This window comes from Rhododendron vialii, chromosome 3a (genome assembly GCF_030253575.1).
Source record: "Rhododendron vialii isolate Sample 1 chromosome 3a, ASM3025357v1".
Taxonomy (NCBI): domain Eukaryota; kingdom Viridiplantae; phylum Streptophyta; class Magnoliopsida; order Ericales; family Ericaceae; genus Rhododendron; species Rhododendron vialii.
This window is the reverse complement of record NC_080559.1, coordinates 22,142,205-22,159,667: the sequence shown is the minus strand read 5'-3', so window position 1 is coordinate 22,159,667 and position 17,463 is coordinate 22,142,205. Positions and strand designations below refer to the sequence as shown.

The 17,463-nt window shown below is 38.6% G+C and overlaps 1 protein-coding gene and 1 long non-coding RNA gene across 3 annotated transcripts; both read left to right on the top strand.

Annotated features, from left to right (window-relative positions):
- Positions 1 to 1,783: 1,783 nt before the first annotated feature.
- LOC131320452 (uncharacterized) lies at positions 1,784 to 4,914 on the top strand. 2 transcript variants are annotated; one of them, XR_009198272.1, is made up of 3 exons: positions 1,784 to 1,846; positions 1,968 to 2,030; positions 3,626 to 4,914. It is a non-coding gene; the product is annotated as an uncharacterized LOC131320452 (long non-coding RNA). The 2 variants fall into 2 exon arrangements; XR_009198271.1 differs by having other exon boundaries at positions 1,800 to 1,846; positions 3,534 to 4,914.
- A 6,835-nt stretch (positions 4,915 to 11,749) lies between these two features.
- On the top strand, positions 11,750 to 12,802 carry LOC131321219 (plant-specific TFIIB-related protein PTF2-like). Its single transcript, XM_058352221.1, has one exon. It carries the CDS (start codon positions 11,750 to 11,752, stop codon positions 12,800 to 12,802), a length of 1,053 nt encoding a protein of 350 aa, XP_058208204.1.
- Positions 12,803 to 17,463: the final 4,661 nt, after the last annotated feature.

Below are 17,463 nucleotides of genomic sequence, written 5' to 3'. Positions count from 1 at the left end.
TGGCTTTGAAGAGATAACTCTTATGATCGACTCTCCTTTTCGATTTGTTGTGTGTTTCCGCTTCGCTTAGTTACATGATCCATTGTTTTGTAGTTTCCGTACTACTCTATTGGGGTCGTGGCCGCCCGCGTCGGGTTCTTTTGTATGAGATGTTTGGGGGTTATTGTTTTGAGTTTTTAGTTCTTTGTTTGTTCATCAAGCATATTACATGTTCTGCTGTTGCAATGGCTGAACTGGGTTGTCTGTGTGTAGTTTTTGGCCATTTAAGTCTGTTCGTTCAAATATAGGAGAGAAATATAACTCGAGAAAACACAAGTACGGTAACAATCAAGAGTGAGAAGAGATCTGTAGTATTTTGTGTTAGACTTAGACCATCCAGCTGGAGGGATCTTAATCTTTGGATGCGCTTAAATACTAAACTTTTGTATTTATTGCGGTATTGATAGAGATTAGGGGCGTCTTTTGAAGCTTAAAGCTAATAAATTTTCTTCCTGTCGTGTGTTGCCAATGACTCAATCGGGCCTTCTTTGACAACCAGTTGGGGAGCACACTAATTTTTCTATACATAATTAGAAAATGGGATCTAAGAATGGCTATGGACATGAGTGGAAGCTCCATAGGTCTATCTTTGATTGCTTTCCTATACCTTGTCTGTTTTGGTTCTATTTTTGTTTGCTGTTTTAATTGCATCTGTATGATTTGTGATACTGTTGGTTCTTTTATTTACGCTTCAATTGGAGTCAAAACATATTTGACTTTCATTCGCGATGTGCCTGGGTTAGATTGTGATAGCCACTCAATCCTTTTGTGTGTGGTGAAAAATAGTTCCTGTGCAATCTGGTTTACTGTACATATTGGGTATTGTTTTGCTAGGTAGTTTACTCAAGCTTGGTTTTCATGGCCAGATTGCATGTTTGGCTGTTTGGCTGTTTGGACGTATGGTTTATGTTGTAACCTTATGTGTACACACAATTCCAGTAAGAATTTCCTTCCCTCGTAAGTTTATTCTATTGATGTGGAAATTATTGAAATTTTATGATGTTAATTCTGCATTTTCTTCACACAGTGCCAGGGTTGTTCATGTTCCATTTAGCCGCTGGATTCATGCCAACCATGATAGCCCCCCACATGGAGGGTTTTATTACTTTGTCCCTATTCAAGGTTGAAGGGTAATTGCATCTGTGGCAGACGGCAGTCCATTGTGCCACTGGTGACTTGGAATATAAAGCTTATAGCAACTTTGAAAATGATTATAAAGATGTGCTAGACCTTGGTGATAATATGTCCTACCGTGAATAATAAGGGGGAGGTTTTCGGTGTCCCAATTTTGGTCGATTTTTCCAATTGGGTCCCTGGTGTGTTGCCGGCCGCGTAGTTTAAAGCGGGGTACTGCCGTCATTTTGCTTCGGATGTGTCAGTGGCCACCTGTCGCCATCCGGTGCTGTTGCGGGATTCGTGATCCATTTGGTCTATTGATGCCATATTCTTCCTCTCCTTTTTGCCTGGTTTTTGTTCCGCTTGTGCTGTCCTTGTTTGCTCCGACTGATGGTGAGTGATTTGGGATCTTCTTTCTGTTCTGCTTTGGGTGTGTTTGGTTTGGATCTTGCACGTTACTACCAAGTCAGCTTCAATGGGTTTTTGGGCCGTCGGTGTTTGGGTTTGGCCATGGCGTTTGCCCCATTTTCTTCCTCCTGTTCTCGTTTAGCCGATTTTCCGCTTCTCCTGTGCTCCGTTTCTGTTATTTTTTATTTTGGTGAGTTCTGAAATTTCGTTGTGTTTTGTTGGTTGGTTTTATTGCAGGGTTGGGGCTTCGGTGTTTCGCCTTCATCTATGGTTCGCTGATCAGGTATAATTTCTGAACGATGTTTACTGCTGGTGTCTTCTTCGCTTCTGTGTGTTTGATCAGAGGCTTTGATTTCCAGCTAAGGTTTTTATTTTGTGTCTTGGGTTTTGGGTTTTATTTTTAGGGTTTTGTTCGATATATAGGGTTCTGTGGCTTTCGTGTTTTAGGTGTGCTTAAGCTTGAACAGGTGAGGTCTCTTCTCTGTCTCTGTTTCTTTTCTAAGTTATATACAATGTTGGATAGACAAAGAAAAACAAAAATGTATTAATCTGATTTGCATGCCTGGTGTTTTGTTGGCTGAACTGAATGTGTGTACATAGTTAGGGTTTTTTTTCCCCACCCCTTGGGAATTTCTGTTGCTGGGACTGTTTAATGCAAAGCCTTGGTTTATAGTGGAAAAGGATAGAATGTAAGTGCTGACGGAATCTCGTTCGATGATCAACAATTTGGCCGAATGGCATTGGATTGGGAGGCTAAGGCATGAGCATTTAGTTCCATTGCATAATTATTTCGTTTGTTACCCCGGTAGTGGGAAAAAAAATGGGCGTAACCTGTCACTAAATTCGCAGATTGCTTTTCGGTGTGGACTGTAGAGAACTATTTACAATAGGCTTGGGCGGTTGGGCCGTGTGAAGCAATACCATAGTATCAATTTGAAAAGCTCTAATAATGATTACTTTGGCAACAACTTTAATAGTTATCTGTTTTGTTAGTTCCATGAGCATTTAGTTCCGTTGCTCTAATAATGATTATTAGTTCCATAAGGATTCAGTTCCATTGCTCTGTTTTGTTATTCTGCTTCTTACCTCCATCAACAACTTTTTGTATATGAAAAGTACTTTTTGTATATGAAAAGTACTTTTTGCAGTTATCTCTATTCCTAATTTTTTTTCATAGTTATCTGTGTAGGCATGCTTATATACGTCTTTGCCTCTTGTGTAAATGGGTGGTTTTAGGTTACCCTCGCGTAATCTAATCGACATTGATACTGTGTTGCATACCTTAAAAACTTCTTTGTTTTTCAGGTGGAGGATAATTGTTTATGTGGGGCAAAATAAATAGCACCGGTAATGACTGGATGTACCCTAAGCCTCTGATGGATTTAGGGTCTGGTCTAGCCTTTCGTCACCTAACACCATTGAATTTTTTCTTAAAATCTATTCTAAATTGGCATTTCTTGGGTTTTCTTTTGCCAGCATTTAGATGCAACTTCACAATTTGTGCTCTTGATGCAACTTCTATTTGCTTTTGGATCTGGTTCTATATCCTTTCGAGTCACATCATTGCTTGCTATTGGCGTGTTGACGCGTAATTTTGCTTATGGCATAAAGCATGGTGTACATTATTGAAACTAAGTATACGCTCTGTTGATTAATGGGGAAATATAAGATATTAGGTTGTTACCGGATGAGAATAGATTGTCTCATTTATTTGAGAAAGTTTGCAATATGAAATTCCTATTCGAATGCTCAAAAAAACTTTTATAAGTCGAATAAGTTTGTTATTTTTCCCTTTCAATTATTTGTACTTCTGCATTTTACTGTTTCAATGAACTTGCATATCCTATTTTATGTTTTGAAGGATGAGGTGATGTAGAGTCTTTAGATTGGACTCATTCCCATCGTAATTCTACTTCCTATCAATAGGTATATTCCTTCCAGTAACTCGTTAGCTGTAACATTTCTTGAAGGAGCACATCATGGGAGTGATAGTTATGATTTGGATCGTTTGTTAAAACCAAGCACAATGAAGCATGCGACATTGTATTTGACATCTTTATAGCGGCTGGAATATACGCTGCATGGATTTCGGTGGCATGCAGCATTTCGTTCGTGCTGATAATTCCTGCATAAGTTTGGGCCACGCTCAGTCCGGGAAACTGGGATATGGACCTGCCGGACAGAAGTGAGTTTATTTACTGCAATACTATTCTTTTTCTTTACGCTTCTATCAATTATTATGGTACAAACTTTGGGCAAAAATTCCCCCTGTTGGTTGCTACTTCCTACTTATATAAAAAGAGCCACAAGGTGGCATGCCATTTTTTCAATTGGAGACAATTTTGCTTGCTTATCCCTGGATACATATATACTAGTGTATACATTTTATGCATAACTATTTTTCTTTTTTTTGGAGATATATATTACAATCTTGGATGATTATTTTTGCTAATCCACAAAGAAAGAGAAACAATAAACTCTAGAATCTAGACCAATCACAACATTTTAACTTTATGTGAAAGAGTAGAAGATGGGAAAGGAGTGATTAATCAATTTGATGCTGGAAATCGTTTGTTGAGATTGAATTTTGACTGCTGAATGATTAGGAGCTCAAGTATCTTTTTCCAAGAGCTGCTTTTGATGTTTAGTTCTCAAAATTGTTCAAATACTTCAAAGCTGGAAGCCTGGAACCATCTATTCAATGGTTGATACTGAATCGGAAGCCTAAAACTTTGGTTTGGTTAGTTGGAAAATATGTTTAAAACTATTTACATACAGGCAAAGTGGCTAGTGCTGAATTTCATTTAAACATTGAAAATGAGGATGAATTGTGTACATGGTGAAAGGCAATACTCTAGCAGCCTCTGAATTATATGATATATGCATTTTCTTAGTTCATATCATCTTGCACCTATCCAAACTATTGTTTTCACTAAGTATTATGGACAATGGAACACAGAGATCATGTTTTGATTTTAATGTAATTTGTGAATATTGCACAAATATCTTGATATATAGTGTAAGAGATTTAGATTCTGATGTCCACTCTTTCTGTTTACTGATAAATTATCATTAGTTCTTATTATCCAATTGATTGGCTGAATGATTTTTCCTTGGCCACAAAAAAGAATTTAAGACTGCGAACATAGAGTGTTGCCTTTTACTATGACCATAATGATTGTGATTCGATATTGTACCTTGATACGGTATGAATAGATATGTATATTACCATTTCATGTGCCGGAAGTCCTCAAGCACAAGGGTTTGTTGACCTTTGGATCAGTGGTTCCTGATTTTTAGGGCTATCTTCTGGAATGAAAATAGACACCTTTAACTTTCAAAAAAACTCATTTCGGTTGGACCTTTTAAAAAAATCAATGTCTGTTCGAGTTGAAATAGGCTTTGCTTCTTTTAGATGGCTTCCAATGAAAAGATTTGCCTTCAAATTCAGTAAAAATTAATGTCTGTTGGAGTTGAAAAACTATCTTCCAACTTGCTAATCTTGCTCATGTATATTGCTTTCTGCTGATGTTTACTACTACTCTTGAGGAATATCTGCCTAATTCTGATGCTCATGTCTACCGCTTTTGGATGGAACTGTCTTCTTCTATTGCTGCTACTGCTATGCTGCCATTATTATTGCTGTTTTGGAAACAGCATGGGATGCTGTTGGCTGATGTTTACTGCTGATGACTACTGTATTGGGTGGAAAACTTATCTATTCTTGCTTCTGTTTAATGCTAAGGCTGCTACTGATATGCTGCCATTAATGATGTTGTTTTGGATGGACTGCTACTAGCTAATGTGGATATCTCTGGCCCTGCATGCTGGGGCTGGTTTTTAGCTGTTCTCTGCTATCTATTCCTGAAGACTTGATGATGCTACATGATTTGAAGTGGGACAGTGATGCCTTGTGATTCATCGAAGATATTTGCTTGTCTTATGGATGGCTAATCTTCTACTGTTATGTATATCTTTCAAACACTAATAGTTTGTCTTCTTTGCTATTTTACACACACCTGCTAATCTTTTTCAAACTTTATGTATAAAGTGTTAACGTATCTCCTCCCTTTTCATTTTTCCTATGCTTGCCAACTCCATAACCAGACTAGAAATGCAAATCTAACACGTCATCTGCAAATCTAACCCACCAGTCTCTTCCCTTTTCATTTTTCCTATCGTTAAATAATAAGGTCTGTGAATGGGTCCATATTTGGGTTAAACATCAGTTACAACCAAAATCCCAGTTGTTCACTGTGAATGGCTCCGTTTATTCTTAATTTACAACCAAATCCTTCAACCAAGTATATATTTCCACATATTCACTGTTGTAATCATTAAACCATTTGTCGATTATACATGGCATAACCCATCAATACAAATTTAGCACTGGGCTTCCAAAAATGCATACAACTCTAAAAACCATGCCCCAAAAAAAATATAATAATAATACAATTCAATGGGCACAAAACTCGTGCCATGCACGAGGCCGGACCTAGTATATAAAAGAGCAGCAAGCAATAGGGTTGCGTAGAGACCTCGAGAACGCTTCCAACTGTTGCTCCAATGTTGTACGGATTTCATGTTATTCATACTGTAGTATTTTCCTTGTGAGGGTCCCCATTACAAAAATGAGTTTAGGCAAATCAAAAATTACATGACAACGTCGCGTACACTTTCCATTTTATTAGTGATTTTGTCACGTGCCTTGCACGTGGTCCGTTTTCTATTTTTTGTCTACATTGTTAGAGCATCTACATTAAGCTTGCCTCATCTCTTGTGCTGCTAGACTAGTGAGGACAAAACCCAGGGCATTAGCCTGGCTACTGATTGGACCAAATTAATTCTTGCTACAGTCACTCTCTCGAAGAAGAGAGACACTATTCATTGGTTACCTAATATTTTATTATTTTTTACACCTAATCTATTCGAAACATTAACACCACGCTCTTGGGTAGCATTATTATTTTTATTATTTTCATGTACTTTTAAGTAGATGGAAAATATTTAATTGAGAAAAGAGTGAGAGTAGAGAGTCTGATGCAGTAGACATTTTAAAAATGGGTAGCTAAAGTAATAAAATGACTTTTTAAGATGTAATTTGGTCCAAAATGTGGAGAGGAGGCTGGTGCAGATACTCTTATTAGTAGTATTTTGTTTGACACACAGCTAGCGTTTCAATTTTGATTGGAGTCAGAAATATTGAGACAGTTTTTTTCTTTTGAAGTCCCAATGGGGGGGTGGTGGTGGTGGTGGTGGTGGTGGTGGTGGATCTCCGGTCCAAAAAACGAATAAACCATTGCATGTATTGAAGTCTAAACATCATGAGATGAGATTCGAATAACGATCAAAAGTAGTACTCCCTCCGTCCCCTTTTTAATGTCCAGTATTCCATTTTGAGCTGTCTCTTAATAAGTGTCCATTTTGTATAGTTAGTGGGTAAAAGTGGGTACATTTCCCATTTTGCCTCTAAAAGTAGATTCCATTTTGAAAAGTTAGTGAGTAAAAATGTAATGATGATGTTTCCATAAAGAGTAAGTAGGGAAAGTGGAGGTAAAAGTTGATGTGAAATATGTAATGATGATGTTTTTTTAATAAGTTGGAGTTACGAAGCGGGACACTTAAAAAGGGACGGAGGGAGTATATGTTTTGCTACTACAGTGTTAGAGAACAAACATTACCCTATAATGTAGGGGTGACAAATTAAACCCAAATCCATTAATCAACCATAATTCATCCATTAAAAAATGAACTCAACCCAATTCATTTATTAGTTGGGTTATAATGGGTCCAACCCATCTAACCCATTAATGAATTGGGTCTTAATTTGATGGGAAAATGACGGCCAATGACGTGTTTTGATAATTAATACCCACCAAGGACATTTTCAGCATTAACAATTGTTCTTATCATGTCCTTGGTGGGTATTAATTATCAAAACACGTCTTGGGCCGTCATTTTCCCTAACTTGATCTCAATTGAATCAACTTAAAATGACCCAATAGGCAATAGACATGACCACCACAAGTAAAAAACCACGACATAATTTACTTCTCTCTCATGCTTACTGTATATCAACCCCGTCTCTCTCCCTCCGTCTCAATTTACTTGTCCCAGTTCTATTCTAACTGGATAAAAAAACTAGTCATATGAGATTATTCATCTCTATCCAACTCTTGGCTTCAAATTGGAGAAGACAATTTTTTTTAAGGCTTAAGTGACATTTTGACATCTCTGAATTTGATATCAACAAACCTTCATCTCCAATCTTAATGTCAAATTCTAAAGTACTTACGCACAAAACTCTTACTTTTTGAATTATAAAATTCCAAATATAAATTAATTTGGAATGAGGAGAAAAAAGAAGAAGCAAATGGTGTAGAGCCAAATCCACGTTGTATTTGACATTAGAGTTGGATGAAAGGATGCTGTCAAAAGTTACCGTTTCTACAGCACATAGGATTTAAAGCCATGAGTACTGAAGTAGTAGAATGGAAAAAGTTTGAGTATTTGCTATGGATTAGCACTGGATGATGTAAACTTCCTCGTCTGAGTTGAGTGACTTAGCTGCCTATTGGCTGCATGGAGATTTTATCAATAGCAATGGATTACTACGACCCTGTTCAGTTTGGATTTTGAGGGAGGTTTTAAAATGTAATGAGTGAAAAGAGATGGATAGAGAATATTTATTGGGGCCGTGCGTAGGGGTTTTGAATACTCCAAACGAACAAAACGTACGTCATTTTTGTCCCAACCATTTATGATTCAAGATATTTAATAACCAAGGTTGACTCCATACAGTTGGAGGCCCCAGGCGAACTAACAACACAGAGCCCTACCTACCTTTGTTTTATCAAATTCAAAAAAGAAGGGCAATTAAGAATGAAAAAACAAAATATACACAGCATACATCTTTCTTGTATATTTTATTAATTGCTTATTTGAGCTTGTAAAAGTACTTAAAATGAAGCATAACAAAAAACATTAGAGAAAATGAAAGTAATACTAGCAATTTTTCCCTGAAAGAGTGTATGTATAAGAGCGTGATATGCAAAAGTTACTGTAGGGTCAAAATTCAAATCCATGACCGCTCACATAAAGGCCAAATTTCCTATCGATGGTACAACTAAGTGGACATACCAAATTTCGTGCGTATATATATTTGACTTGGGACCCTATTTTCAGTCCAAAAATGGTGGCCATAGGCAAGAGCCTCTCAAGCCTTGCTCTGGGGTCGGGCCAGCTAATAAGGTGGTAAAGCATTGTAGTTGTAGTGTTGCAATGGTAATAATATGGTCTAAATGCACGTCTCTTTGTTATTTGGATCCTTGAGAATGATTTTGGGGGAAATTTTTGGCTGGTCCCCTTTTTTGTGTGAGCTTCCGTGCAAACCCTTTTTTGTAGAGTTATCCTGTCTAGGTCCTTTCTAAAGATGCTTTTACTATTTTGCCTTCGTCTCTATTTACACCCTCAGAATTCACACCTCATAGAATTCACACCTCAAGAATTCACACCCCTTTACAAAATTCACACTTCCTGAATTCACACCCCTTTGTAGAATTCACACCCTCAAAATTCACACCAATTTGCAGAATTCTGAGAATGAATTTTTGAAGGTGTGAATTCTTATATATGTATTCTTGGTGTGAATTCTCGGGTATGAATGCTTCAAAATTAGATTAAAAGTTTATTCACATTCCAATGCAACTTTTCGACTACTTTTTTTTATTTTTTAGATATCGGGAACTACTCCAAATACTGCTCATTATTCCCAAGCAATGGGCTCAAATCCACTGGTTTTCCCAATCCAATACTCTTTAGATCTTGGAGCAGATGAACGCCCACCAAAAACGAAGTCTCTCCCTTTCTCATATTTACAGTTTTACACAATTGTGTTTCATCGACCCACTCTCTCATTTCATCACCCCTTTCCTCTCTGTAAATCTTATTTCAACACCCTTTTCCCAGTTACGAGCCAACGCTTCAGCGACCGACACCAGTTTTTGCAGATTCAAACTCACCACCATATCAGCAAAGAGCCGGGTGTCCTCATCTATGTTCCCCTTCGGCACATCCACAACATATGACTCGAGGACGACGGTCCAAACCTGCCCGTCGCACTTCACCTTGTGCACCGTCATCAACGACTTGTAGTTCCTCAGCTAGTGTTAGCCCCCCGTGATGCTGAACCCAATCATGCACCGGTTGTCGTCGAGCACATCGGCCATGAAAGTTGAAGGTGGGACTATGACAGGGTATTTTCGGTAGTTTACTTAAAACAGGGTTTATGCCGGACGGGTATGACCCGCGTGGGACCTAAATGGCTAGTGGATGATGAAAAAAGGTTGGCTTGAAAGAACCCCATGATTTTGTTGAAAAAAATTAGGGCTTTGTTTTCAACACCCATTTTTCACATACCATTATCTTTTCCATCAAAACCCAAGATGGGTGGGAAATTTTACATCCTCCACCTTCGATTAATCAACTAAACCATATAAAAAATATCTTGAAATAGAAAGACAATAATCCAATATATACTACTCCGTAGTAAACAAGAAAAAAAACAGGCAATTTTGTTAACACTCGCTTTGTTCATCCTTAAGGGTATGCTCATTACGCGTTTTACTACGATAATCGAAACCGTTCATTTTACCGGATTCATTTGTTAGGAGAGACTAAACAAAAATTCAGCTTAATCGGATACTTGCAAGTGCTTGATCTAACAGTTCAATTTTTCGGTGAAGAATCTTAAGGAACAATAAACTCCTAGACGAAGCACTTCCCCATATTTGCTTGAGCTGAAATTCATCAGGATCTCCTAATAAATGAATTTGGAAAAAGCTCAACGGATTCAATCAATAGATTTGGACACAGATGAGCATACCCTAACCAACGACGTACAAAATGTGGGTGAACAAAATTGCTCTCCCTGCCCATCCACCCAACGATCCTAGAAGCTTTGGGCCACCTTATACTCTACTTAGGAAAATGACGGCCTAGGATGTGTTTTGATAATTAATGCCCATCAAGAATATACTAAGAACATTTGTTAATGCTGAAAATATATTTGGTGGGTATTAATTATCAAAACATGTCATTGACCGTCATTTTCCCCGTATATTACACTTGGGGCCCTAATTTGGGCCCAAAAAATTGGTAGAACTCTAGGTGCCCCTTTGGCCTTGCTTCAGGTTCAAGGGATTGGCCTTGCTCAGCGCCTTAACCCAAAACGACGTCGTTTTGAGACTTGATATCCAGAGAATCCATCGTTGGATTCCATGATTTCCATCTGCGCCCCGCCCCCCCTCTCTTCCAAAATTTGGAGGCATTAGAGCATCTCCGGCCTTCACCCATATTTTTCCTCAAATTTGAGTCAAATTTTGGGTAAAAATTCATTTTGGGTAGACACATCTCCAACCATCAAATCCAAATTTTACACATCTCCCTCTTTCTCTCTCTCTAATTAGCCGTCGGAGAAATAGGTCAAGGCAAAAGTTATCTCAGATTTGGGCAAAAAATGGGTAAAACCCAAAATGAAAAAGGGTTTGGATCAAAGATTGGAGAAAGATTTTTGTGATTTTTGCCCCATTTTTAAATTTAAGTCTTTAACTGGGTCAAGGTTGGAGATGCTATGAGTAAAGAGTGGACTGCATGCGTATTACATCTGCGCAGGTACTCTTCTTCTTCCTACTTTTATTATACCATAGCTTTTTCCTGTGACCTAAATAGTAGTAGTTTCTCCGTTAACAAACCAAACACGTTAGTCAGCTTTAGGGTTTGGACATGGTGAGTTCTCGCCCCTGTTCCAACTGCAGAGAGAGGTCCCTCGCTGCCGCCGCCGACGGGAACACCTTCTACGCTTCGTGCGGCGCCGTCCAGGACTTCGACAACTTCGAGCACAACTTGGGCGGGATCAGCGGCCCCACCGGCACCTTCGTCCACACCGGCGCCGCCGGCTCCGGCAGCACGTTTAACTACAGAGAGACCAAAATATTCTACGCCAAACAGAACATCTAATGCATCACCTCATTGTCGGACTTTTCGCCCTCGAAGAAAGACGAGGTTAGGGTTATGGTGGAGACCGGTACCGAGGGGGAGTACGGGCAGGGGATTGATTACTGATACTCATAGGCACGTGCGCTTACGTTGTGATGAGAAGAGATAACAAGTCGTTGCATTGGCGCTCATGGAGGTGGGGGATAAGGTAGGTTGTGATGTTCACGAGCTGGGTCGGATGGTTAGTCGGGTTGTTCAGTTTATGCGGTTGAAGTTGTCGGAGTTTGACATCGTGGATTCATTTCAACGGGCAGTCCGGACTTGTTTTGATATGTTGGATGATGTTGATAAGGTTGGGAGGATGTTGAAGCAGGGGATTTTCTTGGTCCAGTGTATGGTGAAGTGGTACTTAACCACGGGGCAGAGACCGCTTCCGGTGGTCATGGCTGTGTTGGTTTTCGTTGCTCAGTTGAATGAAATCGATGTTCGGATTGAGGATGCGGCAATGGAATTACACGTGGCGGTTGTTATGTGCAAACTGAGGTATAAGGAGCTTTTAGAGAGTCTGGGGAAGGTTGCGCAAGTATTGCCCTGGGAAAAAGATATTACAGTTAAGAACATTGTTAAGAATGCACAGTTTGTGTTGGAATACATGGAATTGAAGTCAATGTCTAAGCGTGGCGAGAAGAGGAAGGTTGTAGATCATGTTGGGTTTGATATGGATGATTTGGTTGGAAGCTGTTTGAGTGAAGAAGCAGAATATGAGCTTGATAATCATGGCGTGGAAAATGATTCTCAGTATTTCAAGGTGCAACATAAGCATTCTTCCCCGAGAGGGACTAGAGATGATTTGGAGACGCTCAAGATATCACACGAGTGCTTGTCAATGATGTATTCAGAATATTCAAGCGAAGTTTCTAATACTGATTATCTTGAAGAGGGTGGATGTAAAAATAGAAGGAAAAAAGGGAGAGGGTTCAATCTTTTAGATTGTAGGGAGTGGTGGAAAGGAAAGTCAGAAATGAGCAGAAAGCTTTTGCTCAAGAAAATACTGGAAAAAGACGTGGGATTAGTTGCAATGCCACCATCTTTTGTTGTTGGATGCTTGGCATATCAGAGGAGGAGAGAGAAGATAAAGGCTGCTAAGCTGCGCATTGATAAGATTATGGGCCTGCAAAATGGTGATTCAGGTGACAATGGTAACCTTTGCATATCGGACGGCGTGAATGTTGGAAAGAAGTGAAGGAGAATGAAGGTTTATGTTGATTGGGAAGACTTAATTATTGAGACCCTTCTCTTTCATCGGGTGCATGAGGAGGAAATAGAGAAAGGGCATTACAATACCTTACTGGATGTATTTAATTCTGGGAGTATGTGATAGGCTTCAACATGGAGTAAAAGTAGCAAGAATTTACTCATTAGCATTGGTCACCTCACAAATTGGAGACATTTTTCTGCAGATAATTTTTGTGTACTCTATCCAGCAAGATGATAGTCAATTTTGGTTACTCGTTTCTGTAAATTTGTGGATGGCAACCTATTTTTGGTTATAGAAGTGGTATTTACCTACTTATATAATAGATGAATTTGTTTTGGATCATGTCTTGTTCTTTTATTTTTATATATGCTTGACGTTTTCATAAATGGATCGCATTTGTAGGTCTCTATTGTTAATATATGTCCTTTTTCTTTCTGATTGTTGTACTTGTTGGCATGTCCTTTTTTCCCCTTCTTATATTGGTACTTGCTTTTTCTAGTGAAATGAGTGCATTTCCTTATTGTTTGGTTCAAGTGATTACTTTTCCTTTCGAGAACCATCGATTGTGGAAGTTCTTGTTTAAATTCGGATGTGTTTGGAGTTTATGAGGCTAACTGGGTTGGTTTCTAATATGGGATTGTGGAATGGGGCAATGCATGGACAACAAAATAACTTTATTTCGAATTGCATTTTATAGATGATTGTACAACCTCATTAGATCACCTCTTTGTTTTTGTTTTTACTATTTGTTTATAAGTAAATGATTTTATTACTATTTCTGTTTTTACCATTATGTGTCACCTGGTTCTGTTTATACTCTACACAATTCCATGAGGATGTTCATCAAACATTTTCCATGCTTCCTAATTCCTATATGTGTCCTTGTGTTTATAGGAATTATGTTTGAAAATATAATAAGACTGTTATAGAACCACAAGGCCTTCAAGGACTGTTGACACCTTCGTTGAACAGAGACATGAGCATCTCCATTGTAGCTCTATTTCCTTTGGTCTCGTTTATTAGTGTCGATTCGGTGTCGTTTGTTGTGTTCTTTCTTCTTTTACTTTTGTTGATTTTTGAGCTGTGTAGTGAATCTGCAGTTCTGTTATATTTGGTGACTATGTTAGCTAAAGCTCGTATCTTTGAAAATTGTTGTCGGTACTCTGTTAGTGGTGGTGTTTCTTTTGTGGATGTGGGCCTTGGGTTTTGAGTCAAAGGCCTCAGTTCCAATGTTGGGAGTTTTTGCGGTGTTGGACACAAATTTCACAATGCAGTGTACATTTAAAAAAAAAAATCTGAAATGCAATGTACAAATCAAAATCTCTTTTGAAATCTGCAATGTCTTGTCCATAAACTTAATCTTGGCTATTAGAAACACTAAAAACCTCAAAATTGTGGTTTCGAGGAAGCTTAAAATTTGAGCATTATATCAAGAGAAACACATATTTGAATCATCTTTTGTTTTTACCGTTACATTATTATGGGTGCTTTAGATATTTCTGTTCGTTTCTCTTTCTTCCTCCTGTTCAGTTTCTGTGGTTTTAGTTCCTCCTCACATTGCTTGCATTTCAGTTTACTTCTACCAATGTTGTTTTTTTAATGCCATGTTACTATTTTGATGTTGTTTTCTTGTTCCTGTATGTTATGTCTGCCGGTTTCCTCCCATTACTAAAAATGATGGGTTTTTGGGATGCCAATTTTTGGTCGATTTTTCCAATCGTGCCCCCTAATTTTTGGATGCCCAGTGTTTTTCCGGTGTCTAATATGGTAATTTTGCATCCTGCTGCATTAGTTGGGCAGGTGGCTCGATCCTGCTACTTTGCGTGGTACGTACAGTGTTTTTGGCCGTTGATTTGGGTAGCGTCGTCTGCCTGTTTGTGGGGGTGTACGTGAGCTGCTGGCCAGCGTTGATGGGCGTTGAGTGCTTGTGTCAGAGGAGAAGTGTAGGGGTATCTTAGGCCGTGGATCCGCGCTCTTGATAGTTGTGTCTTCTCGACTCTTCTGCGTTGTCTTCTTTCTGAGAGCTCTTGCAGTGAAATATTCCAGGATCTTCTTCTTTCTTCTGTTTGCTTGGTGGCTTGAGGTATTGTTTTTCTCCTCTCTTCTCTGCTTGGCTAGTTTGGTGTGTTGCGGTTTTTTTTTTTTACTTTTGGTTCCTCTCTGCTGGTGTACGTTATCAGTTGTTTTTGGTTGCTCTCTTAGCTTCTCTCTCTTTCTCTCTCACACACACACACACATGCACACACACAGAGGAAGAGGGAGATCAACACGTTTAGAGAAAGAGAAAGAGGGAGAGGAAGAGATGCCAGGCCTGAGGTACATTCGACGAGGTGATCCGCGGGACATTGAACTAGATGTATACGTGCATGTGGAGGATCCTTCGACATCGGTACAATTTCATCGCAAACTTCTTCCTCAGGTCAATCTCTCGCTCGTTCGCTTCGCTGTCGCGACTGTAGCAGGGTTCTCCGTTTTTGATTTGCCGTTCAAAAAGGGCGTGTCACGGCCACCCATTCATCTTCCTCTGGTTAACTTATGGAACTTTTCAGCTTAGGGTTTCCTAATTCCCTGAGTTTTGCTGTGCTAATAGTATGTTTATGTTTTTAGGTAAAATAGAGTTTAATATTTTGTTATGTTCTGCTTCTTGGTTCGAAGAGAGTATTTTCCCTTTGGGTAAGAAGTACTATATTTCAAACATCCTCTTTTGGCTTATTCGCAGCATTTAATTTTTGTTTTTGTCTGTTGACTGTTTGACAAGTTCAGTTGGTTGTAGGTAATACCTTTTCTCAGGTTATGCTCATTGCAACTTGCTTCGATGCATCCTCTCAGCCATGGGAGAGGTATATATGTGTTTGCTTCAGTCATATATTTTGTCAAAACTTCAACTTGCAAGAAACATATCGTACCCATCCGAATTGATAAATTACGTTTCTGCTTCGTTTCCTATTCCTTGAGCACTCAATATATATACAGTCATTTTTAAATGAGGAGGTCCACCTCTCCATTTCTCCCATTTCTTGTTCGAATTTTAATGATTTGAGCCGCTTAATGTGTTCAGAATGTCATTTTAAGAGTACCTGCGAGGAATCAGCAAAAAAAATGACCAAGAAGGGCTTCATCCGAGCAGTTTTTATTTGAACCGTTTGATAAAAAACAAACAAAAACTGCTCGGATGAAGCCTTTCCAGTCTTTTTTTTTTTGCTGATTTCACGCGAGTACCCTTGAAATAACGTTCTAAACACACTGAGCGGTTTGGATCATTGAAATTTTATCGGGAAAGGAAGGTCCTTATTTTATTAAGCTAAGGTGGTCCTTAAGAGAAGGAGACTCATATATATATATATATATATATATATATATATATATATATATATCTGTGTGTGTGTGTGTGTCTGCTTCAGTTATATATATGTGTGTCTGCTTCAACTTGGTTCGGTACTGAGTTTACATAACCGGTGGAAATTTCCATTAGCAATCAAGCATCCCTTGGTTCAGAATCGAGGTAAACAATTATCTATTCCAGATTTTAGTTTTTTGGTTCAAATTCATTCTTTCACATGCTTTTGATTTTGACTTATTCTGAATCATTTCTTCTTCCTTGGTTTATACTCATTAATTCCATTCGTTTCTTGAATGATATTGAAATTAGAGATAAATGTGAACATGACCCTTTGTATATTGATATCCTTTAGCTATGGGATTGGTTCTGATTGTTTCATTTTCTAGAGTATGACGTGTACGCTCTCTACATTCAGTCAATTTTCACCTGTTTGTCACACAGCTACTAACCTGACTTCACACAAGGTACACTAGGTTTGTAAAATAGAAGGGCCTAATTTTGGTACGAGGCTTTTAAACCTAATAAGCATTTTATAGAGGTTGACTGTTGAAGTACAGTTTTTTGTTCCTGTTGCCTCCTCTTCTCCTATCACATTGTTCTCTTCTATCTTCCCTCTTCTTCCTTCTCCTCTATATCTGCCTTTGTCTACACAAATTTATCCCTCCTCTTTGGCTCTCAACATTTCTTTTATGCTGCTACTATTTTTTCTTCCCTACCACTATTATGTCTCTTTCTTGCCACTGTTACCTCCCCTTCTTTATCATTGGTTTCAGTTCACTGTGCTCTAACTTCCCTTCACTTCTTTTCCCTGCACTGCTCCATTTAGTATTGAGGTAAAGAGCATCGTCTTGGTGATACTTTGAGGCCTTGTTAGTTGATTTGGCTCTTTTTACTTTGTGCATTTGGTCTGTATGATCTTAAGTTAGATCCAATATGCAAATGTTTTGATTAAGATGATAAGATGCAAGTATGCAACCTTGGCTTACTACAATATTTGCACCGTAATGGAACTTAAACGGGACCAACATCTTGATGTTGACTGTTTACTATCAAGAAGTCTATTTCTATGCTATAAACACCAATGCTCAAGCACTACTTCAGTCTGCTGCTAAGAACCCACTTCAAATTGGAGAGCTTTTGGCACGTGGACTCGGTCTGACACTCTCACTTTGATTTGAGTTTCTAAGATTTCATTCTAGAGCTTCTACTCTACCCTTTCTGAAGCAGGGAAGAGCATATTTGATTGAATAACTATGGTGGTGAATGGTGATTAAGTAGCATCACAAAATCACTGTTCTGATGTCTG

What these genes read in the sequence shown, in the direction of transcription:
- LOC131321219 (XM_058352221.1), top strand. Translation starts at nt 11,750, where the DNA reads ATGGAGGTGGGGGATAAGGTAGGTTGTGATGTTCACGAGCTGGGTCGG.